This window comes from Mus musculus, chromosome 5, assembly GCF_000001635.26.
Source record: "Mus musculus strain C57BL/6J chromosome 5, GRCm38.p6 C57BL/6J".
Classification (NCBI taxonomy): domain Eukaryota; kingdom Metazoa; phylum Chordata; class Mammalia; order Rodentia; family Muridae; genus Mus; species Mus musculus.
Window position 1 is genome coordinate 24,423,603 of NC_000071.6, and position 21,737 is coordinate 24,445,339.

General features: G+C 54.8%; 2 protein-coding genes and 1 pseudogene across 13 annotated transcripts; 1 reads left to right on the forward strand and 2 right to left on the reverse strand.

The window, feature by feature from the left end:
• The first annotated feature begins 158 nt into the window (after positions 1-158).
• On the forward strand, positions 159-17,345 carry Slc4a2 (solute carrier family 4 (anion exchanger), member 2). Of its 7 annotated transcripts, none has more exons than XM_006535650.1 (23): positions 159-766; positions 3,921-4,034; positions 5,814-5,976; positions 6,102-6,346; positions 6,429-6,547; positions 7,607-7,839; positions 7,921-8,063; positions 9,160-9,340; positions 10,502-10,637; positions 10,736-10,901; positions 11,033-11,147; positions 11,231-11,415; positions 11,513-11,738; positions 11,943-12,158; positions 12,240-12,388; positions 12,475-12,669; positions 15,093-15,347; positions 15,454-15,543; positions 15,630-15,796; positions 16,135-16,388; positions 16,479-16,648; positions 16,802-16,975; positions 17,070-17,345. In XM_006535650.1, the coding sequence occupies exons 2-23, from the start codon at positions 3,984-3,986 to the stop codon at positions 17,148-17,150; spliced, it is 3,714 nt and encodes a 1,237-aa protein (XP_006535713.1). In that variant the 5' UTR covers positions 159-766; positions 3,921-3,983; the 3' UTR covers positions 17,151-17,345. The 7 variants fall into 7 exon arrangements, with proteins under 7 accessions (XP_006535713.1, XP_006535714.1, NP_033233.2 ...); XM_006535651.4 differs by having other exon boundaries at positions 217-549; NM_009207.3 differs by lacking the exon at positions 159-766 and adding an exon at positions 1,630-1,833.
• On the reverse strand, positions 14,884-14,984 carry LOC115490257 (annotated as a pseudogene).
• Positions 17,346-17,435: 90 nt separating the features above from the next.
• Positions 17,436-21,693, reverse strand: Fastk (Fas-activated serine/threonine kinase). 6 transcript variants are annotated; one of them, XM_017321066.2, is made up of 10 exons: positions 21,464-21,662; positions 20,293-20,793; positions 19,675-19,854; positions 19,402-19,541; positions 18,580-18,793; positions 18,322-18,481; positions 18,130-18,221; positions 17,926-18,061; positions 17,734-17,848; positions 17,436-17,659 (listed from the first exon to the last, which is right to left on the reverse strand). In XM_017321066.2, the coding sequence occupies exons 2-10, from the start codon at positions 20,681-20,683 to the stop codon at positions 17,552-17,554; spliced, it is 1,536 nt and encodes a 511-aa protein (XP_017176555.1). In that variant the 5' UTR covers positions 20,684-20,793; positions 21,464-21,662; the 3' UTR covers positions 17,436-17,551. The 6 variants fall into 6 exon arrangements, 4 of the variants coding, with proteins under 4 accessions (XP_017176555.1, XP_030110621.1, XP_017176556.1 ...); XM_030254761.1 differs by having other exon boundaries at positions 19,675-19,949; positions 20,293-20,703; positions 21,464-21,660; XM_017321067.2 differs by having other exon boundaries at positions 20,293-20,703; positions 20,985-21,659.
• Between the last annotated feature and the right edge of the window lie 44 nt (positions 21,694-21,737).

Here is a 21,737-nt window from a genome sequence, read left to right on the forward strand (position 1 = left end):
TCTGGGACTTGTAGTCCCGGGGAAGCCATAGTTCCCAAGAATGCCTGTGGCGGAGGACACGCGGACTACAAAGTCCAACAGGCTGCGCTCGGGCTCTCTGCAGCGATCAACTCCAGGGACTCGTTTCCATCGCGGAGGCAAACCTTAAACTTCAACTCCCAGGAAGCATCGCGTGTCGGGCGTCTCCGCCAAGGCGCGGAGGCTCCCAGTGTGCCCCGCTCTTGTTATTATTCCTTTTCTGTGCTCACAGCCTTCCAGAAAAGGGCCTCTCCGGGACTACGCGTTCCAGAATACAGTGAGGGTGGGGGTGGGGTGCTCTCTGCTTGAAGTTTGCGTTTGACGGCCTAGATCCCGAGCGCTGTTGGCCCGGCTCTGACCTGGTTGGGTGTTTTGAGTCACCAGCGACCTCCTGACAGCTTCAGCACTAGTTTTCACCTCTCCTAGGCCACCTGGTGACCCCAGGACTGATTGGGGAATGATTCTGAGCGATGTCTTACTGCTGATGACCTCACAGGGACCAGCTGACCACAGGGCTGGGCAGCGAGACAGGTGTGCCCCGTTAGAGTCTGGATTTGAGTGGAAGGACACACGCCAGAGTCCCCTCTTTCTGCTGGGCCCATTTTATCGTCTCGAAACCCACCGGACTCCAGCGGCTCCACTTTGACATGCCGAGGCCAGCTGACTGGAGCCTGGGTGTCCCCCAGATCCCAGTCTTCAGAGCAGGCCCACTGGAGTCAGCCAGGGTGTGGCCCACGAAGACTGGCAGGTCAGTTACTTCCCTCAACAGACAAGACCACAGACAGTTGCTACACTTGGAGCAAGCAGCCTTTACCTCATCCTATAAAGGAGTTGATTATAGATTTTCTTGCACTACTCTCTAATTGTCTCATGATTGCATTCTTGAGGGCTGTGAACCGGGCGAAAATGGCCCCAAACAGCATTCCTCAGCGCGGAACCAGAGTAGGCGCTAACCGTTTGTCAATTAACTCACTTAAATCTGAGTGCTTTTGCATAAACAATATTGTGATTTACCCACGTGGCAGACTGAAGACGCATAAAGTGTATTCTTTATCTGAAATAATTGATAACTTAGTTGAGAAAACATGATGACACGCAAGGGTCTTTCAAATAGAGGTGTCAGCTATGAATAGGTTTCCATTTAGCCCGGAGGTAGTTCTAGCGAAAGGGAGGAATCTTCAACAAGTTGTCTTGTTTTCCATCAGTTCAGGGTCTTGGCCACCCAACCCCACCCACTCATTACTCCACATTCGCCTGCCACCCGTTCTCTCAAGCAGACACCGGGGCTTTCTTGGTGTTTCAGTGGTGTTATTTGGGCGGGGGCTCTGCAGAACCTTAACGTCAAAAAATCTGTAGTTCGACTCCCTGCATCTCAATTTCCTGGCCTACTCCACGCCCTCGATCCCCAACGTAAAGCTGGCTTCTTTCCTCACAGAGGTGGCTCACTAAAGCTAAGAGAAGGCGAGCCCGGAGCTTCGCCGCGGGTGGCGGGGGGGGGGGAACAGCCGGAAGGCCGCGCCGGCGGTGTCGGCGGTGTCGGGCTGTGCCTGGGAGCGCGCCCCCGCCGCGGAGGCTCAGCGTCCGCTTTCCGCCTCTCAGCTAGCCGCGCCGGGGGCGCGCACGGCGCGCTGCGGGGGGCGCGCACGCTGGAGGCTGGCCTGCCCGCAGCGCGGGGGAAAGTTGAGTTGGGAGAAGTTGGGAGCGGCGGGGGCGCGCCCCGGGGTGGGCACCGGGAAATCGTCGGGAGCGCGCGAGGGTTCCGGAGGATCAGGGGAGACCCGGAGACCCCCGGGACACGAAATCTAGAGCTAGCGGGTAAGCAGTTAGGTGGCGGAGAGGGAGGGTGAGGGCCGCGGAGGGGGGGGGGGGACTGGAGACTCGGGCGCCGAGGGAGTGGAACTGGAGGAAAGGGCGGGGACTGGGGCGCAGGGAGCGAGGTTTTAGGGAGAAGGATGGGGAGGCGAGTGGGAGTACGGGTCGGAAGCGAGATTCCGTGGTCCGCCTCTTAAGAGTTACCTAAAGCCAAGGTGCCGCGCCCCCTGTCACCAGGAGCGGGTAGTCTCAGGGAGCTACTGCCTTCAGCTCGCTCTCCCACTCCCGTGAGGGTTCCAGACGACCCTGTGCCCCAGAAACTCGCCACTTTGTGGGTTGCCTGGGACCGCAACTCCTCGGATCTCGGGATTGAGAGATGGAGCCATGAAAAGGGTTGGCGGGTCAGGTCAGGACAAGAGGTCAGACAGAAGGGGGAGCAGCTGGGTGAGGGTGGGAAGGACAAGCCTGAAGTTTGAGTCCTAGGGGACTGCCTTCTCTTCTGTAGGGAACTCCTTGCTTGGGTGTGGAGGGAGCGCTGCTTCAAATCTGGGTCCGTTTTATCAAACTCTCTCCGCCCCCCACCAGCCCCACAGCCAAGAGCTGTGGAATGTACGAATTCACTTGGGGAATGGTTAATGCTCGAGTGGGGGTCCGGACTGCTAATCCCTTGGGCTGGGGGAGAGACACTAATCCTTCGGGCCCGTCGGGGCTGGTCCGGGGAATGTGCCCCCACTAGGATTATCGGTACCGATGCTCTGGACAGAGGCTGCTTTGTATTCTACGACAGCAGGGAGGGGGGCATGGGTAGAGGGAGGAGGGCTTGGTGGTGAAACACACTGAGGGCAAAGCCTGGAGGTGGGAGTGAGCACCTGCAGGTGGTGAACACAGATTCCCTATACCCCCCTAGACCAGGTCCCCTCCCTCACACCTCTCCCCCACACTGACAGGCCCTGGCTGAAGGCCTGCTTAGGGGGGAGGTGGAAAGAGCAGTCAGCTGAGTTGGAGTTCTTGCCAGGAATGTGTGGCCCAGACTCCCCACCCTGGGCTGATCCCCCCAGACCTCTGTTATTTGACCCCATCTCATTGCCAAGGTAGCCATAAATCAGGCAACCACACATCGGCAGCACACCTGAGCAGCTTAGCATTGTTACCTTTAGAGAGCATTGGGTGTGCCCTCAGTGTGCATGGGCACCCCAGTTTGCACTGGTTGGGTTCCCTCTACCCCCATCACAGCTCACAACCTACAGTCATCGTCAGGAGGGCTGTCCTGCCGTCCTGCCACTCAGATTTTCCTGGCCCAGGGCTAGGGAGGGAAGGAATAGAGAGACTGCCCCCTCAGGGTTTCTGTGCCCACCCCCTTGACGATGTCACGTGCCCCTCCCCCATTATAAGCTCGCTGTCCAGCTTCTCCGTTCTTCCTACTGAGTGAGTGGAGCTGGGTTCCTGTTCTGCACTGGGGAGGCTGTTTCTGTCTTATGTCTAGGGTGGTAGTCCTGCTGGCCTGCCTGCCTTTGGGGAGCACCCCCTCCGTACTTGCAGGCCCTCTGCTCTCCCTTTTGGGTTCTCTCCAAAGTTCTTTCTAGTCCTCCTTTCTGTTTGGGAAGCCAGCGCCCAGGCCTCCACACCCCTCTTGCTCTGTGGGGTGTCTCACTCCCTACCACACCCCTTTCTGCTCTCAGGCTCACCTCCAGGGGCCCTGGTTCCTGTTCCTGCCTGGCCCTTCACTCTCAATCTTTCTGTCCCTTATCATTCCCTCCCTCATCTCCTACTTTCTTTCCAGGGCTGGGCCTTGACTCCTTCCTGCCTCCCGGTGTGCCTCTTCCCTTTCTCTTGTCTGTTCTCTCAGCTGTCTTTGTGCCAGCCACTTTTTGGCAGTCCCAACTCTGGTCTTCTCTTCCTATACATACTTTGCTCTTTGTTCTTGCTACCTCTAAGGGGCCACTGTGAGGCCCTTCAATAGCACAGTCTAGAAGGATCTTGTACAGTTGGAGACTCGGGAGTGGCAGACAGCCGAGGCTCCTTTCCTTCCTGGAGTGGGACCGGGCTAGCCTACTCTTCAGCGATGGTGACTAGCCCTTTCCCCCACTCAGGTTATGCCTCCACCTTGTTGCCCTGAAAGCCGAAGCGACAGCGAGAAGGGCTAAGATTTGGCCATGAGCAGCGCCCCCAGGCGCCCCGCCTCGGGCGCAGATTCTTTGCACACGGTAAGCAGTGCCCGCAGGTGAGCTGGCCCAGAGAGAGAGGTGCTCTGGCACGGTTCCGGTCGGGGTGGGGGTGGGGGTGCAGAAACTATAAAAAAGGAGGCTATGCTGGATTGAGAAGCACAGCCATTCACACCAAGACTTTGCAGAGTGTGTGAGGATGCTGAAATGGGAAAGGGGAGGGATGGGTGGCCTCCATTTGTTTGAGGAGTCAAGGATAGGTTGGCTGCAATTGGAGGAATTTGAGGACCCTGGCTTTTAAACCCTGTTAACTTTGATTGGGTCTTAACTACATAGGCCCCCAAGGAGGTCTACACATACACACACACACACACACACACACACACACACACACACACCAAGGCTCTAGTTAGAACTTGCCTGCAGTGACTGGCCCCGCCCCTGGCCCACGTGCTATCCAGGCCCGCCCTCCCCCCTCCCCAATGTGGCCACTACCCCACATGGCCCTCTTCTGATTTTCCTAAGAAGTCTAATGATTAACTCCGGTGGCACAATCAGCCGCATTATATTGGTCACTGTGGCCCATCGGGGCACGTGACTGGGAAGGGACACCGGCTGGTGCCCTCCCCCTTCTTCTAGGTTCACCCCTGCCGCCATGGACTTCCTCCTACGACCTCAGGTTCGAGGAGATGACCCGTTCCCCCTCCCCACCAGCTCCTCGGGAGGTGTGCCTTGCTGGCTCCCCAGCTGCTACCTCCCCGCCTGCCGGCTTCCTCCTGCCCAGCTGCTGCTATTGGAAATGGGGCAAGTGCTTGGGATAGTCTGCTGGAGCTGCAGAGAGATGGGCTAGGCAGGACCTCCCTTCTCCAGTTCCTTGTCCGTGCCTGCCCTAGGTGGCTTTTTTTTTTTCTGTGTTCCCCACTTCTACCCCTGCATGTCTCCCCAAGACATTTTCCTCCCTGGCTTTTCCTTGCGGTAGCAGCTGGCACTGCCACGGAAGGGGCGGCATACCCTGGACTTTGGAGGTCCTGATGCCCTTCAGGTCCTGGAGCTCTTGAGCAAATATTTGGTGGTGGCGCCTGGAGCTGAAACCTGCTGGGGGTGGGGTGGGCAGGGGGCTGGACCTGCTGGGCCAAGCTGCTGGTCAGATAGCCAGGCTGAGCTTTCCTGCAGTTCTGGCCTGCACTGGCCTCGCTGGTGCTGTCAGCTCCTGCACTCCCGCAGGATGACTCAGGTGGGGGGAGTCGGGGTGGGGTGAGGGGCGGGGCTGGCCGGCTGGCTGTGAGGGGAGGGTAGTGCCGCCAGCCCTGCTGGGGTGGGCATGTGTGCTGCTACGGAAGGGGATGGGGGCTTTCTGGGCAAGCAAGAACATACATTCCTGTCCAGGCAGGGATAGATTTGACTCAGATCATTCTGGGCAGTTAGCATAGATGCCTTCAGAAGTTACTTTTAAGGCTCAGCAGTTATCCTCCAGCCGAAGGAATTTCTTCTGCCACAGTAACAGGGAAGTTCACATTCTGCCTGGTTGCAGAAGGGCTAGATGGGGAATTCAGTGGTGTCTTCTAGTGTGGGCCTGACTGTACACACAAGGGGGTTTAAATGCTTGGGAGCTTGGAGCCTGGCATGGGAGATCCTAGTTGCTGAGGATGTGGGATTAGGTCCCTGCATTTGAAAGGATAGGTTGTTGTACATGGAGACTCAGTTTGTGTTTTGGAGATTATAGGTTGCTGGCATTACTGGATCTCAGGTTCTGGGCAGGTCAGGGCTTTTGGGTACAATTCCCAGCGAACCCCATGTGTTCTATCCACGCTTTCTTCTCAGCCAGAGCCAGAGAGCCTGAGCCCCGGAACACCTGGGTTCCCCGAGCAAGAGGAAGATGAACTTCGTACCTTAGGTGTGGAGCGGTTCGAGGAGATCCTCCAGGAGGCTGGATCCCGGGGAGGAGAAGAGCCAGGACGAAGCTATGGAGAGGAAGACTTTGAATGTGAGGAGGCAGACAGGGAGGGGAGGCTGAGGGGTCAGGGGAGGCTGTCCAACAGTGAATTCGCTGGGTAGTAGTGGGAGAGAGGAGGCTGGGCCTGCGTGCAGCCAAGCCCCTCCTTCTTGCAGACCACCGCCAGTCCTCCCACCATATCCATCATCCGCTATCCACCCACCTGCCTCCTGATGCCCGCCGTCGCAAGACTCCCCAGGGCCCAGGACGGAAACCTCGGAGGCGCCCTGGTGCCTCTCCCACTGGAGAGACCCCCACTATTGAGGAAGGGGAGGAAGATGAGGAAGAAGCTAGTGAAGCTGAAGGGTTCAGAGCTCCCCCACAACAACCATCTCCTGCTACTACACCCTCTGCAGTTCAGGTCAGTGGTACCTAGGCCCCTGGGAGGGGGCTGTCTGCAGGGTCCTGGCCTGGCCTTACTTCCATATGGGTTCCTGTTGCAGTTCTTTCTCCAAGAGGATGAAGGTGCAGAAAGGAAGCCAGAGAGAACCAGCCCATCTCCCCCTACACAGACGCCCCACCAGGAGGCAGCTCCCCGGGCCAGCAAAGGGGCACAGACAGGGTAAGTACTCTGTACTCGGAGTGTCCCAAGTAGACGTCCCCTCGCTAGAGCAGGGAGGAGGTGTGACGGATGGCAGGGCCTGAGCTAACCAGGCTAGGTCCCAGGCCTACCTCTTTCCAGGGAGGCCTCACAGCAAGGCCATGGGCTGAATGGATGCTGAGGAGGGGACAGTGTGACAGAATGGGGCTCACTGGCCTTGGTAAGAATTCCATAGTGGCTTAGCAATCTAAGCTGCCCCTTCCCCAGCACTGGCTTAGGCACTGGACTAAGGACAAAGTATGTGCTGGAGCCCCTTCTTGTTTCTGGGAGCTGTCAGTGCACCCATTTGGAAAGCAAGTGTCACCACATGAGGTGGCAGCAGATAGAACACCACTCCATCCAGTGATCCAGCTCCCACAGAGACAGCACCTGGAGTATATAGGAGTGTGGGGGGTACTAGCCAAAGAAGGCTTCCAGCAGGAAATGACTTTGAATGAAACCTCAAGGTTACGACTATCACAGACCTGTTGTTTTCTGGGTACCAGGCAGTGTGATGTGCTATGGAAATAAAGGGCATGGTGGCCCTCTAGAGAGCAAGTTCATAGGCTCTCTGCATGCCAGGCTGGCCGGGGAACAGGTGGGAGCCACAGAGAAAGCCTGGCACTGAGGAAGGAAAGAAGCAGGCAAGACTGACACAGTAAGGCCATGGGTGCTTCCTTGGCAGAGATGTTCACTGTAGTGTCTCTGAGGGGCAAAGCATTGGTGTCTGCTGCAGTTTCAAAGCTTATTTCCAGGTTAAAGGGACAAGGGAATGAATGAATGAATGTTGCTAAATACTAGGTTAAATCTCACCTTCTAAAACAGTGCTGGCCTTTGCCCACATTGTGAGGAAGGGCTCTGTCCAGATGAACCCTGTGGAACTCCTGGGGCTGTGGAGCTATGAAAGGCTAGAGCAGGGCTTCAGATACTGGCTGTGGGCCGTCAGAGCCTGTCTTCCCATATGCCTGCCTTCCAGGAGTGGAAGTCAGGTGGGCTGAGGGAGGAAGCTGTCTTTGGGGCTCATGGCTGTTCTGTCTGCAGAACTCTGGTGGAGGAGATGGTGGCGGTGGCCAGTGGCACAGCTGGAGGTGACGACGGAGGTGCTGCGGGGCGTCCCTTGACCAAAGCCCAGCCTGGACATCGAAGTTACAACCTTCAGGAGCGAAGACGAATTGGCAGTATGACAGGGGTGGAGCAGGCGCTGTTGCCTAGGGTCCCTACTGATGAAAGTGAGGCTCAGACACTGGCCACAGCCGACCTTGACCTCATGAAAAGTGAGTGCTGCCGGGGCCTACAACGACCTCATCCTTGGTGGGACACAGGATGAGAAAAGTAAGTTCTCTACTCACCCCCAGGTCACCGATTTGAGGATGTTCCTGGGGTACGGCGACACTTGGTGAGGAAGAATGCCAAAGGGTCTACACAGGCTGCCCGGGAAGGTCGAGAGCCTGGCCCCACACCTCGGGCACGGCCACGGGCCCCGCATAAGCCCCATGAGGTACACCTGTCTACTTCATGTCTTCATCTCCTCTCCTTCCACTGAGCAGACATGGTGCCCCAGAGCTGCCTCAACTAGGGATGGCTTCCCCCTGACTGCATTCTTAGGGCAGTATGATCTCGTGTGTGGTGCTGTGCTTCACAGTTGAGCTTTCAGTGGGGTGTGTGCACTGGACACCTGCTGGTCGGTCGGCCGGCTATAGTAAGTGGTCTGCAGGAGGAAATACAGAAGAACCTTCAGGCTCCCTCCATGTAACACCTCATTTTTCAAAGCCCAACCTCCCTGCTCAGTTGACTCTTCCAGCAGCTGGTGAAGGTGGTAGGCCAGGTGGTGTCAGCCATAAACCAGCTCTGTTCCTTGGCCAAGGTTACTTTGTTATTTAGGGACACTGCCCATCTTAGAGTGTAGGGCTCTGAACTTTGGCATAGTGTGTGTTGTTTTTAATGTTTTTATTGAAGTATAATAGCACTATAGTAAATCGCAACTATGCTGAGTGTCCAGTCCAAGGTCATGTTGTACCCATGCCACCCAGATGGCTACTGCCCAGCTAGAGCCTGTTCCAACCTTCAGCAAGTCCTTTTCTGCTACCACCCTGGTACTGTCCTAGAGAGGTGGCTGTCCCCTGGCATTCTTATTTGCAGTTTTTCAAGGAGGGAGGCTGAGAGAGATAGGGGTCTCACTTTGTAGTCTAGACTGTCTTGGAATTTATGATGGAACCACAGACTGGCCACAAACTCAAGGCAGTTCTGCCTCAGCACTCTTGTGTCCCGAGGACTGGGACTACAGAAATACTCCACCACTCAGCTGCTGCTGGTCTTGTCAGCCCTGTGTAGGTCTCCAGAAGCTCATGGCTTCTTCGCATGGAGACTCCACTTGGCTCTATGGGTCCTGTTCACAGATTTGACTCCGTCCTCTGTCTGCCATGAACATTTTTTACAGATGAGGGAACTTCACATCTGATGCTTCAGCCATGCATGCCTATGTACCCTCACCATGGCCCATGGTCACCTGACCCTCCCCTTCCCCCTGCTGCTTCTGCAGAGGTCAATTCCCAGCATCCTCTGTTTCCTGCAGCACTTTCTCATCTCGTCCCAAGGTGTTTGTGGAGCTGAATGAGCTGCTGTTGGACAAAAACCAGGAGCCTCAGTGGCGGGAGACAGCCCGCTGGATAAAATTCGAGGAGGATGTGGAAGAGGAGACTGAGCGCTGGGGGAAGCCTCATGTGGCCTCACTGTCCTTCCGCAGCCTCCTGGAGCTCCGCAGGACTCTGGCCCATGGTACAGTTCAACTTACCGACTACGGGAACTCTTTGCTTCTAGCTCCATAACTGAAGCTTCTCTTTTTAGGTGCTAAAATGACTTGAGAGCAAACATTTTTATGGAAAGTGACTGAAATTTCTGGCGTGCCTTGTTAGCATGTTTTACTTTAGAGCTATGTCTCAAATACCCCAGTAGTCTTTGAACTAACTCTCTGTGTAGCTGATAGTCACCTTGACCTCCTTATCCTTCTGCCATTACCTCCTGAGTCCTGGAATCACTGGCATGTACCACCACACCCAGCCTCTGCTAACATCTGAGAGGATTTGGGAATATTACCTAACCTGTAAGGCTGTCTAAACTTCACTAAAAAACCACAGGTGCGGGGCTCCCAGCGCACTTGCTTCCTCCTTCCTGTTGGGCAGTCACTCCCAGTTGTTCTTTGAAAGGTTGTTTCTAAGCAGCTGAGGGCTGAGATCTCTGTTGTTGGAATTGTTTCCAAACAGAAAGCGAATAGCCCGCAAGTGAGGTTTCTGGGCTTTGGGTGAAACGCCAGAGGGAGAGCTTTATCTCTTAGGCTGTTTTGTCTGCTCAGAAGCACTTGTCTATTTATTCCTTAGTTCTTTGTTCTGGAAAGTTGACCTTGCCAGATAAGTGTCTGGTAGCTTTTGAAAGGAGTTTCATTTCTATATGTCTTTGAAAGCCCACTGGGCTTGCAGAAGTGAAGCAAGAAGTCTGGGAACTTTCGGTTGATCCCAGGTTGCCATGTGGACAAGGCCACAGGCCAGCTGGAATGTGAGGGAGATCCAGGACCCTGGGAGCATCATGGGGAGGAAGCACTCTGGGTTAATAACAGGAATAGCTTTCTAACATCAAAGAGGACATAGCTAGAGTGGGTGCCCTGGGTCACCTAAGCTAGGTGCTCCTCGGGTAGGGCATCAGATAACTAAATCGTGGTAGTTTCAGTGAGCCTCATGTGGTATTCCTAGGAGGGGAAAGGACGGGGACAAAGAGGTCAGAAAGATAAGTTGGCAGAGGCTTTAGGAGCAGAGCTGGCACTCAAGTTCAGGCCCTGGCCTACACTACCTGGCTGCCCAGCCTGTCCCCACTCTCCCTCCTATCTGCTCCTCACTGTTGCTACTGGTTCTGGGGTGACACGTTCTCTCTACCACCTTCTGGCAGGAGCTGTGCTCTTAGACCTCGATCAGCAGACCCTGCCTGGGGTGGCCCATCAGGTGGTCGAGCAGATGGTCATCTCTGACCAGATCAAGGCAGAGGATAGAGCCAATGTGCTACGGGCCCTCCTGCTAAAGCACAGGTATGGCCTTCAGGCCAGGAGAACCCAGTCACATCCCGCCTGCCTGGCCCTAGCCCCAATGTGGTCTTTCCTGATGCTCAGTGTCCTCTGTCTACTAGCCACCCAAGTGACGAGAAAGAGTTCTCCTTCCCCCGAAACATCTCAGCGGGCTCTCTAGGCTCTCTACTGGGGCATCACCATGCCCAGGGGACCGAGAGTGATCCTCATGTCACTGAGCCTCTCATTGGTGGTGTTCCTGAGACCCGACTGGAGGTGGATAGAGAGGTGAAGGGGAGTGGGTCCTGCCCAGGGGCTGGCAGGAGGGTCTGAGCAAACCCAATGTGAAATGCAGCTAGGCATGTGGGAGGTGCTGCTTGGACTGAGTTCTGTCCTGTTCCTCCCATCCCGTCCCCCAGCGTGAGCTACCACCCCCAGCACCACCTGCAGGTATTACCCGCTCCAAGTCCAAGCATGAGCTGAAGCTGCTGGAGAAGATCCCTGAGAATGCGGAGGCTACAGTGGTCCTCGTGGGTATGTGAAGAGAAGCCAGTGGGTATTAGCAGCTGGAGGGGTCCTGCCACCTGCTCTTGCCCATAGCAGTTCCACATCTCTAGGCTGTGTGGAGTTCCTCTCCCGCCCTACCATGGCCTTCGTGCGGTTGCGGGAGGCTGTGGAGCTGGATGCCGTGCTAGAGGTGCCTGTGCCTGTGCGCTTCCTCTTCTTGCTGCTGGGTCCCAGCAGTGCTAACATGGACTACCATGAGATCGGCCGCTCCATTTCCACCCTCATGTCTGACAAGGTCAGCTGTTTCTCCTTCCACCCTTTCCTGTACCTGCCCCAGTTCCCAGCCTCTGCTCCCCTCTTGTATATTCCTTGATCCCTATCTGCTTGGGCAGCAATTTCATGAGGCAGCCTACCTGGCGGATGAACGAGACGACTTGCTGACTGCTATCAATGCCTTCCTGGACTGCAGTGTTGTGCTACCGCCTTCTGAAGTGCAGGGCGAGGAGCTGCTGCGTTCTGTTGCCCATTTCCAACGCCAGATGCTAAAGAAGCGAGAGGAGCAGGGCCGCCTGCTGCCCCCAGGGGCTGGGCTAGAGCCCAAGTCTGCCCAAGATAAGGGTACGCCCGCCCGAGTAGGCCTGGGCCAGGTGACACTAGCTTAAGGAGGGAGCTCTTGAGCAGTGGACGGGCCTGTAGGCACCTGACCAGAAGCCGACTACATTGTCTCTGTCTGTAGTCAGTATGATCTGCATTCATGGAGGAGGGCCTGATGGGGTGGGTGGGAGGGTGACACAGGCGCCCTGATGGAGGCCTGGATTGCAGCACTCCTGCAGATGGTAGAGGTGGCAGGTGCAGCTGAAGATGATCCCCTTCGGAGGACAGGCCGGCCCTTTGGGGGGCTGATCCGTGACGTGCGGCGGCGCTACCCCCACTACCTAAGTGACTTCCGCGATGCACTTGACCCCCAGTGCCTGGCTGCTGTTATTTTCATCTACTTTGCCGCCCTGTCTCCTGCCATCACCTTTGGGGGGCTACTGGGTAAGGAGAGGTTTTAGTGGGAGTGGCAGATGTGCACAGGCCTGGCCACCAGGTACTGAGCTTGCTCCTTTTCCCCTCCAGGGGAGAAGACAAAGGACCTGATAGGAGTGTCAGAGCTGATCATGTCCACAGCGCTGCAGGGAGTGGTCTTCTGCCTGCTGGGGGCTCAGCCCCTGCTGGTCATCGGCTTTTCTGGGCCTCTGCTGGTCTTCGAGGAGGCCTTCTTCTCGGTAAGACCTCTTTCTGTCCTACTTGACCCGTTCTTCCCAGACATGGTTCCTGGCACCCCTAAGGGCTTCCCACCTTTCCTACTCAGTTCTGCAGTAGCAATGAGTTGGAGTACTTGGTGGGCCGAGTGTGGATTGGCTTCTGGCTGGTGTTCCTGGCCCTGCTCATGGTGGCTCTGGAGGGGAGCTTCCTGGTCCGCTTTGTATCCCGATTCACCCAGGAGATCTTTGCCTTCCTCATATCACTCATCTTCATCTACGAGACCTTCTATAAGCTGATCAAGGTAGGCATGCATGGGGTACAAAGGAACTTGGGGCATCCTGTCTTGTCCTTAATTCAATTCTATTTATTATCTGTGTGTTGGAGTTCAGAGGACAACCCAAGGGAGCGGGCTCACTCTTTCACCTTTTGATGGACCTCAGAGTAGCATCTTTATCCACTGAGCCATTTTGCTGGCTTCTGTCTTGCCCTTGCTTTTCTCATTTTATGTCTGTATATGTCTTGTATCTTGGTTCTTCCTTCTGGACTACAGACCAGGCAAATTATGACACCCCCTGGAGTCTGTTCATGAGCACAGAGTAACATGGAGTCAAGAGAGGGTTGGAGGAGGTGGGTGGAACAGGAATCCCATTGGAAGGGCGGCAGGCAGAGATGAGACAGTGCTACAACTGGCCTCTGCCCCGCCTATCCCCCCCATTCCCACCTCCCACCCCCACCCTTCCCGTGACCGCCTCATCACTGAACATCACAGCAACTTTTCAAAAACTCACAGGTTTTTAAAAAAGATTTATTGATCTATTTCATGTATGAGTATACATTGCTGTCTTTAGACACACCAGAAGAGGGCATAATATCCTAGATGGTTGTGAGCCACCATGTGGTTGCTGGGAATTGAATTCAGGACCTCTGAAGAGCAGTCAGTGCTTTTAACCGCTGAGTCATCTCTCCAGCCCTGAATTCACATTTTTAATAACAAGGATAACATACACTTAAAATCCAAGACTGTAAAACCGAGGACCCAGAGGTGGTATACTCAGTCACAGCGTGGCTATCCAGCTCGTAAGCGTCTCAGGAGTCCCAGCTCCATGCTCATGGTCTCTTTCCTCAGCCTTTGGAGCCCAGGCTTGGCTCTGGCTCTCCTGCTCCTGCCCCACTCTCCTGCTCCTGCCCTTCTCTGTCTGAGGCAGATTTGTGCTTGCTTATACCACACTCTCTAGTCTCAACTAGGTCCTTTGCTTTGATTTCATTTTCAGTCTCAAATTCTTTATTATATACATCATGCTTGCTCAACATGAGGCTGAACAGTTGGTTTCCAGCGTCTCTGAATATTTTCTAGATATCTACATGTGACTATGAAAATATTTGGCATTTTTAAAAATCTGAAATTCTGAACAGGCACGTGTGTGAAGAGAAACATTGTCATCCATAGATACCGACATTTAAGGAGCTGCTCCAAGACATGGTCCATGCAGCCTTTGGCCAATGAAGAGGAAGATAGTTTCTTCTCAGAATGCCATATAGGGGCTATGGTTTTACCTCAGGGGTAAAGTGCTGGCCTAGCAAGTGCAAGGCCCTGCATTTGGTTCTTAACTTCAGAAAAAGTTAAAAACTAGAATCAGAATGCCATAATAGTAAAATAAACTTAAAGAAATGTAATTTAGAGCTGGGCAGTGGTGGTGCACGCCTTTAATCCTAGCACTTGGGAGGCAGAGGGAGGCGGATTTGAGTTCAAGGCCAGCCTGGTCTACAGAGTGAGTTCCAGGACAGCCACGGCTGCACAGAAAAGCCCTGTCTCAAAAAAAAAAAAAAACAAAAAAAAACAATCAACCCCCCCCCAAAACAAACAAACAAACAAACAAACAAACAAAAAAAGAAATGTAATTTGGGTTTTTTGGGACTCATAAAATTAACTGAGAAACATGTGCTGAGTACATTAAGAGATATGGCAGCTGGGTGCAGTAGTGCACCTTTAACCCCAGTACTCCATCAGAGGACGCAGAGGCTGGTAGGTCACTGTGAGTTTGAGACCAGCCTAGTCTACATAGTGAATTCCAGGCCAGCCAGGGCTGTCTCGAAAAGGGAAAATGAAATATTGGTAGAGGGCCAGCAAGATGACCCACTGGGTGAAATTACTTGCCACCAAGCCTGATGACTTGAATTTGATCCTTGGGACCCACCTAATAGTAGGAGCACTGGTTCCCAAAAGTCATTGCAACCTCTACAATGGATCCCATGGGTGGCACATGCATGCCCACACACATACATAATACATACCTATGTGCATACATGCATGCATACATTCGCACACTAAATAAATGTAATAAAGTAAAAGAAAAAAAGTAATGTTGGTGTGAAAACCAATGAACTAAGTTAAGTGAAAGCAGTTTCCATACATTTCACACCCTGTGCATGTGAATTTGTGATGGTAACCTTATTTTTTTTTTCTTTTTGAGATAATGATTTAGTGTTAACTTAAAATACACTAGATCAAGTTTTTAAAATTATGGAACACTGTAGAGTTGCGTATCATCCCTTGTACAGGTCCATTCTGATCTTCTCTGTGTCCAGTTTCAGTACATGTGCTGTTGAAGCAAGCACTCAGTCATTGTCTTAACCTGCTAAGACAAGTTTCTAGAAGGCAGGCTGTAGCCCACCAACATCCAGCCTGGCCCCAGCTCAGCCCGTGGTCCTATGTGACCTTTCCAGATCTTCCAGGAGCACCCACTCCATGGCTGCTCAGGCTCCAACGACTCAGAGGCAGGCAGCAGCAGCAGCAGCAATATGACATGGGCAACAACCATACTGGTACCAGACAACAGCAGCGCTTCTGGGCAGTCTGGGCAGGAGAAGCCCCGGGGCCAGCCCAACACAGCTTTGCTATCGCTGGTGCTAATGGCTGGCACTTTCTTCATTGCCTTCTTCCTGCGCAAGTTCAAGAACAGCCGGTTCTTCCCTGGCCGGGTATGTGGGTTTGCAGACTGGAGGAGCTGAAGACAGGAAAGGCTGTCTTGGAAGTATTGGGGAATTGCATGGGATAGGTCTCTGAGCATGGTGCTTGCCCTCTTAGATCCGGCGGGTAATTGGGGACTTTGGGGTGCCCATCGCGATCCTCATCATGGTGCTTGTGGATTACAGTATTGAGGACACCTACACCCAGGTAAGGCATGGGCTGTTTCCACCCTGTCTGTTCTGGTGTTCCACTGAGTAACCTCCATGTAACAGCACATTATCCCTGCCTTGCAGAAACTGAGTGTGCCCAGCGGATTCTCAGTGACAGCCCCAGACAAGCGGGGCTGGGTCATCAACCCCCTTGGAGAAAAGACCCCCTTCCCTGTGTGGATGATGGTGGCCAGCCTGCTGCCTGCTGTTCTGGTGTTCATCCTCATCTTCATGGAGACACAGATCACCACGTGAGCCATCCTAGCTAAGGGAGTAGGGTGCTCCCAGATGCAGGAATGTGGGACCTACTGCCATTGGGCCCTGAATGCCAGGCTAACTAGTTTCTTTTCCAGGTAACAGAAACGTCACTGATGTTAGCTGGGGTTGGACAGGGCACAGGCATTGTAGGCTCCTAGCAGGGCTTGCTAGGAGAAATCCAAAGGTTCAGGCTGAGGATAAAAGTTCTGTTACGGAGGTCCAGTCCCGGGGGGATGGACAGAATCCACCAGAGCCAGCTGGGCCATGCTGGAATGCTAGGATCTCCCATGCTGCGAGTAGCCTAGGTTTCACAATGCCTCCCTCCTCCCAGGCTGATCATCTCCAAGAAAGAGAGGATGCTGCAGAAGGGCTCTGGCTTCCATCTCGACCTGTTGCTCATTGTAGCCATGGGTGGCATCTGTGCCCTCTTTGGCCTGCCTTGGTTGGCCGCTGCCACTGTCCGCTCTGTCACCCATGCCAATGCACTCACTGTCATGAGCAAGGCTGTGGCACCTGGGGACAAACCCAAGATTCAGGAAGTCAAGGAACAGCGTGTGACAGGGCTGCTGGTGGCCCTGCTTGTGGGTATGCCGCCCATACTCTGAACCTCACCTTCCATGGGGGGGTCCCCAGGTTTACTATGGAGGGGACCAACTGTTTTTCCCCTTTTCCCAGGCCTCTCCATGGTCATTGGGGACCTCCTGCGGCAGATCCCCCTGGCTGTGCTCTTTGGCATTTTCTTGTACATGGGAGTCACCTCCCTCAATGGGATCCAGTTCTACGAGCGGCTGCACCTGCTGCTCATGCCGCCCAAACACCACCCAGATGTCACCTATGTCAAAAAGGTTAGTTCCTGCACTTGAGGGCAGCCTTGGCCAGCCTGTACAGAGGAGGTCTGGAAATTCTCATAGTACCTCATCTCCCAGGGGAGGGGAAGGACACTCGTCCTCTTGGCTGGCTGGAATGTATGTCTAGGCTCACCTCATCTCTGCCTGCAGGTTCGGACCATGCGGATGCACCTGTTCACTGCCTTGCAGTTGCTCTGCCTGGCCCTGCTTTGGGCAGTCATGTCCACAGCCGCTTCCCTGGCCTTCCCCTTCATCCTCATCCTCACAGTGCCTTTGCGCATGGTGGTACTTACCCGAATCTTCACTGAGCGAGAAATGAAATGTGTAAGCACCCCTCACCCTCTTCTCTTTTCCTTCCAGTCCTCTCTCCCATGATTCCATAAAGGTCAACCCTTCCCTCCTTTCTGTCTCCTCACAGCTGGATGCTAATGAGGCAGAGCCAGTGTTTGACGAGTGTGAAGGTGTGGATGAGTACAACGAGATGCCCATGCCTGTGTAGCTGCTGTCCAGAGGCACAGCAGAGGGACTGAGGGGCAGGGGGCCCATGCCTGTGTAACTGCTGTCCAGAGGCACAGCAGAGGGACTAAGGGGTGAGGGCTGGGGGTCCTCTCCTCCTGCCCCTCCTCATTTTTATTTAAGTGAATAATTTAAAGCCCCCTTCTCCCTATCCTGCAGTAAAGTGCTTCAACCCCAACCTAGGCTTGGTCTTGTGTCTTTGGTGGTGGGGGTCATGAATGGAAAGATGCGGTGGCCCAGCCCAGTTATCCCAGAAACAAGACTTAGCATCAGGAAGGAAAGGGGTTTTAATGAAAAAAATAATAATAATAACAGGAAGCCAAAGTGCAAATTGTCTGCCCTCCTCCCCATAGGGGATCCATCCTGAGCCCTGTGTGTACCTCCTCACCCACCCTCAGGTCCCCAGCGAAGACCTAAGGCCTGAAGCTTTTGCCTCAGGTAGCTCTTGAGCTGGGGCAGGCCTCTTTGAGACTCCAGCTCTTCAAATGGCAGCTGTGGAGAGAAGGCAGGTTACAGTGAGTTGGCTACAGGAACACATGCACCCACTGAGTGGGACAATTTCTTACCGGTAGGAGTTGGTAGCCCATTAGGCCCAGGTGCCGCTCCCTCAAGGCCCGCGAGCCCAGCAGCACCCTGCCGTCTCGGCAGAAATGCCAGCGTTCTCTCAGCATCAGCACCACCCTGGAGAGCAGGGGGCTTGGCTCAGGCTGCTGTTAGACCAGCAACCAAGGCTCCCAACCCTGTTTCATTTTCCCTACCTTTGGGCAGGGTCTTGGGTTGTGGAGTTAAAGTTTGCCTGGTCCTGTTGGCAGGACCGTGGTGGGTAGGGCAGGAAGGGGTCTTGTGTCCTCATAGGCAGCACAGCACCAGAACTACTCACACAGAGTAGAAAGTCTGCAGGACAGATAAGCCTTAGCCTTAAGCTTTAAACTGTTGACCACCCGTTCCCATCCACACCTCACCTGTGCAGTAGCCCGGAGGTACAGTCAGATTCTGACGGTAGTTTTCTTCCCCTAATAGCTGGCGCAGCCCCTCAGCGACCATGTCCTTGTGACTAAAAGGAAAGCACAGTGGTAGAGGAAAGTATCTTCTGTTAGGAACCATTGGCTCTGGCTCTCCTGCTCTGCTCCTGGGCTGCCCCTCCCCTAGCCCACCTGTATTTGCAGCGGGCACGGTCAGTGATGAGGGGCTGTGGGAAGATGGGCACTCGCTGCCTCTGGGGAAGGCGGGGGCCTTGGTATCCTGGGAGTTCAAGCTCCACAGCCGTATCGAGTAGAGAGAGGTAGCGTCGCACAATCAGAGAAGGAGGGGTGCCTGTGGGGAAGCAGGGACTGGGGGACACTGGGCGGCTGACACCTGGGCATGCCCCCGCCCTACAGCTCTTGGCCCCACCAGCCATTTCGTGTGCATACCATTGATGTGGTTGATAAAACTGGGAGAAAAGACAAACTGCAGGGCTCTGAAGGGCAGGCACTGCAGCTGGCACAGCGACATCAAAATGTTGACTGTGGCCAAGGGTGCCACCCCTGCTTCCCGAGCCAGGATCCTCTCAAGGCAGGGCATAAATTGCTGCTCCAGGGGCATGTAGTTCAACCTCCCAAAGGGCAGGACCAACTTCTGTACCACCTGCAGAAAAAGGCAACATTATCCAGCAGGAAACTCCGCTCTGTGTCTTTCTTACTTTCTCCCATTTGAGACAGGGTCTTTCTATGTCTCTAAAGCTAACCTGGAACTTGCTATGCAGACCAGGCTGGCCTCGAACCCAGAGTCTCCTGCTACTGCCGCTGTGCCAGGATTAAAGGCACATGCCACTATGCCAAGCTCTCTGGCATGTTTGATAGGTACAACCTCAGGGAGGCCTGGTTGAGTCAGTAATTGCTTTCAAGGCAGAATGCCCTCCGTATCAGCACATGCCCCAAGTTCTGCAGCTTAAGCAGTGTCTTGAGCTACATATCATAGTAGGAACATAACTGTGGGGTATGGCTCACAGGACTAGAGCAGAACTAAGCAGCTATGCAGGAGCGTTGGAAAGTTTCAAGGCCTTAGACATACTACTCTACTGATTATGGGAGTTGGAAAACCAGTGAGCAAGAGACAGATGTCCTGGGGTAAGGAACACAGCCTAGCTGGAATGCTTGCTCCAGGAGAAGCCAAACAAGCTGGATAGGGGCTGGGCCTGACCAAGTTGCTAAGGACAACTCAGAGAAACGTGGAAGGGTGGGGGGCCAGCCCACCTTGCTGTTGAGCTGGGCTTCCTGAACCACCAGGAAATGAGCAATGGCTTCCAGAAGTTGGGGTTCCCGCAAGCGGTGCCGGGCCAGGTGTTGGGCCAGAAGCACCATTACGTGAGGAGTCAGTTCTTCTGGCCTTGCCTCTGTGAAGAACAGCCTGTCATACAGTGTCTTCAAGGAAGACTCCTGTGGGCTAGATTGCACTCTAGCCCAGGTGGTTCATCCCAGTGGCTTCATCTCATCCCTTGCCTCCCTTCTGCCTTTAACCCTTGGCACCTGCCAGGCTTCTGATCAGATGCTGACGAGGGTACTGCAGGAAACGGGGGCAGCTCAGGGCCACTTCCAACCTTTGACCACCATAGATGGCAGGCCGATGTGGGGAGGGTGGCTTTGGAGGGAGACGGGACCTGCGCTCCTGCTCGAGGGCACACAGGAGTGGTCCATCTGATGGAAAGCCTGAGAGAGGGATGAAGACCATCCTGGTAAGAGAGCTGGGGTGTGCCATCTTGCCAAGTGGAGTGAATGAGTCCCCAAATTCCTTGTCATCGTTTCTTGAATGGGAAAATACTTGTTTCAGTGGAGTGATTTGGTATCATGTGAGCATGATGTATCAACAGTGTGTGGGGAAAGCCTTATACAAAAGTCACCTTGTGCCGAGTATAACAGACTATACGTCTGTGGCTCCCTAGAGCACTGTATTAGGAAGAACCTAGTACCCGGCAGTTAGAAAGATGCTGCTTGACTTGGACATCCACCATGGATACAGAGAGCAATCAGCAAATGTGCTTGGGGAGGTGAATGGGAACATGAGTTTTATCAATGGCTTGGGTCCTCTACTGCTCTCTCTTCCTCTATTCTTCCCGAAACACCCACACCTTCCAATACCCTCCTCACCAAGTAACACTGCAAGGTGGAGACACACATGGATGGTGTGAACGTCAAAGGAGGGGCAGTTTCGGATGATGAGCTGACTCAAGTCCTGCAGTGTGGCCTGCTCCACAGGAGAGGGCCTAGGCTGAGACACCAAGAGCTGGCCCAGACGCCGGAGTGCCACAGGGTAGTGATGAGCTCGCACCTTGGTGGGGTTCTGGCTCAGCCATCGCAGTAGCTCCCCAGGGCTCCGTGCCTGTTCCAGAAGCCGTTGAAGGCCTTGCACAGGGCCTCCTCCAAAAGGCCGGTCCCCGGACTTGCTGGGTCCCAAACAACAGGGCTGTACTGGTGGGATGAGCAGCAAACCAGACAGCCGAGCAGGGGAAGTCTGGGCAGAGAGCAGGATTCGAAGCATGGAGCTGGGTGGTGGAGACCCTGAGGGGGTGGCCCAGAAAACCAGGTGAGGTTTCCTCCAAGGGGAAAAATATGCTATCTAGTCCTTACCTGACTCCCCATCCAAAGGGCCTGAAGTTTAAAAAAAAAAAAAATCCCGTGTGATTGCCCTGGTATTCTTACCCAGTCTGCCCCTCTTCTCCCATTCCTTGACACAGAAACCCTAATTCTTTAAGTGTGCTCAGTGCAATTCTATTCACATTTCACATGCATATCGCCTTCGATGCTCCGTGCAAGCTGATGAGGAGTCTCAGGGCTGTTACCTCATTTCTCAGGCGGAGAAACAGGCCCAGAGCGGCGGAGAGGTTAAGCCTGAGGTCATTCACAGGGCTAGTGGTCGCACCCAGCCTGGGAGCCCCGGTGGTCCGGGCGATGAGCCCTGAAGACCACCTCCCCGTCCCGCAGGAGGCGGCGGCGGCGGGGTGGGTGGAACGCAGGCTCAGTAGCGGGCCGGTGCTGGGTCCCATGCTGGGCGCTCCCACTTACCAGCTGCGTGACCTTGAACTAATGTCTTCGCCTCTCTGCCTAAGCCTCCTCACTAGTGAAATGAGAACACAGCGCAAGCTCGCGGGGCGCGCGCCGAGCCCGAGTGAGCTATCTGCCAAGGCGCGGAGCTGATGCTGTCCGCGGGAGGGGCCCCCACACCCTGTCCCGGCCCCAAGAGGCGAGCAGCCCGTGGTCACCACCACTAACACCAGCTCCCGCCGCCCTCCCGAGGTCCGCCCCTCAGGCGCCACCCTACATGACTCCCCGGGCCCCGCGTAGGTCACTCTCTCAGCTGGTCTTGGGGCCCGGGAGCCGGGCTCCCCCCGCGGCCTCCTCATCAGCGGGCCACCGAGTCCGCCATCTTCCCAGCAGCCCCCGGATCGCCCCCAGACGCCAATCGCAGTCCAGCGCCAGGGCGGCGGAGACGTGGCTCCCAGCAGGCGCTGCGAGCAGAGGAGCCGCGAGCCCCGCCCTCCGCTTCCGGGAAATGCGCACGTCGCGGGGGCGGGGCCACAGAGCTTGCGCTGAAA

Coding starts and splice junctions, on each gene's coding strand:
- Slc4a2 (XM_006535650.1), top strand. CDS start 3,984: ATGAGCAGCGCCCCCAGGCGCCCCGCCTCGGGCGCAGATTCTTTGCAC. Junction 7,840..7,920: donor CGACCTTGACCTCATGAAAA/GTGAGTGCTGCC, acceptor ACTCACCCCCAG/GTCACCGATTTGAGGATGTT. Junction 10,638..10,735: donor GCCCTCCTGCTAAAGCACAG/GTATGGCCTTCA, acceptor TCTGTCTACTAG/CCACCCAAGTGACGAGAAAG.
- Fastk (NM_023229.2), bottom strand. CDS start 21,545: ATGAGGAGGCCGCGGGGGGAGCCCGGCTCCCGGGCCCCAAGACCAGCT. Junction 20,704..21,463: donor CGCGGGGCCCGGGGAGTCAT/GTAGGGTGGCGC, acceptor CCACCCCCTCAG/GGTCTCCACCACCCAGCTCC. Junction 19,542..19,674: donor TCTGATCAGAAGCCTGGCAG/GTGCCAAGGGTT, acceptor TGTTCTTCACAG/AGGCAAGGCCAGAAGAACTG.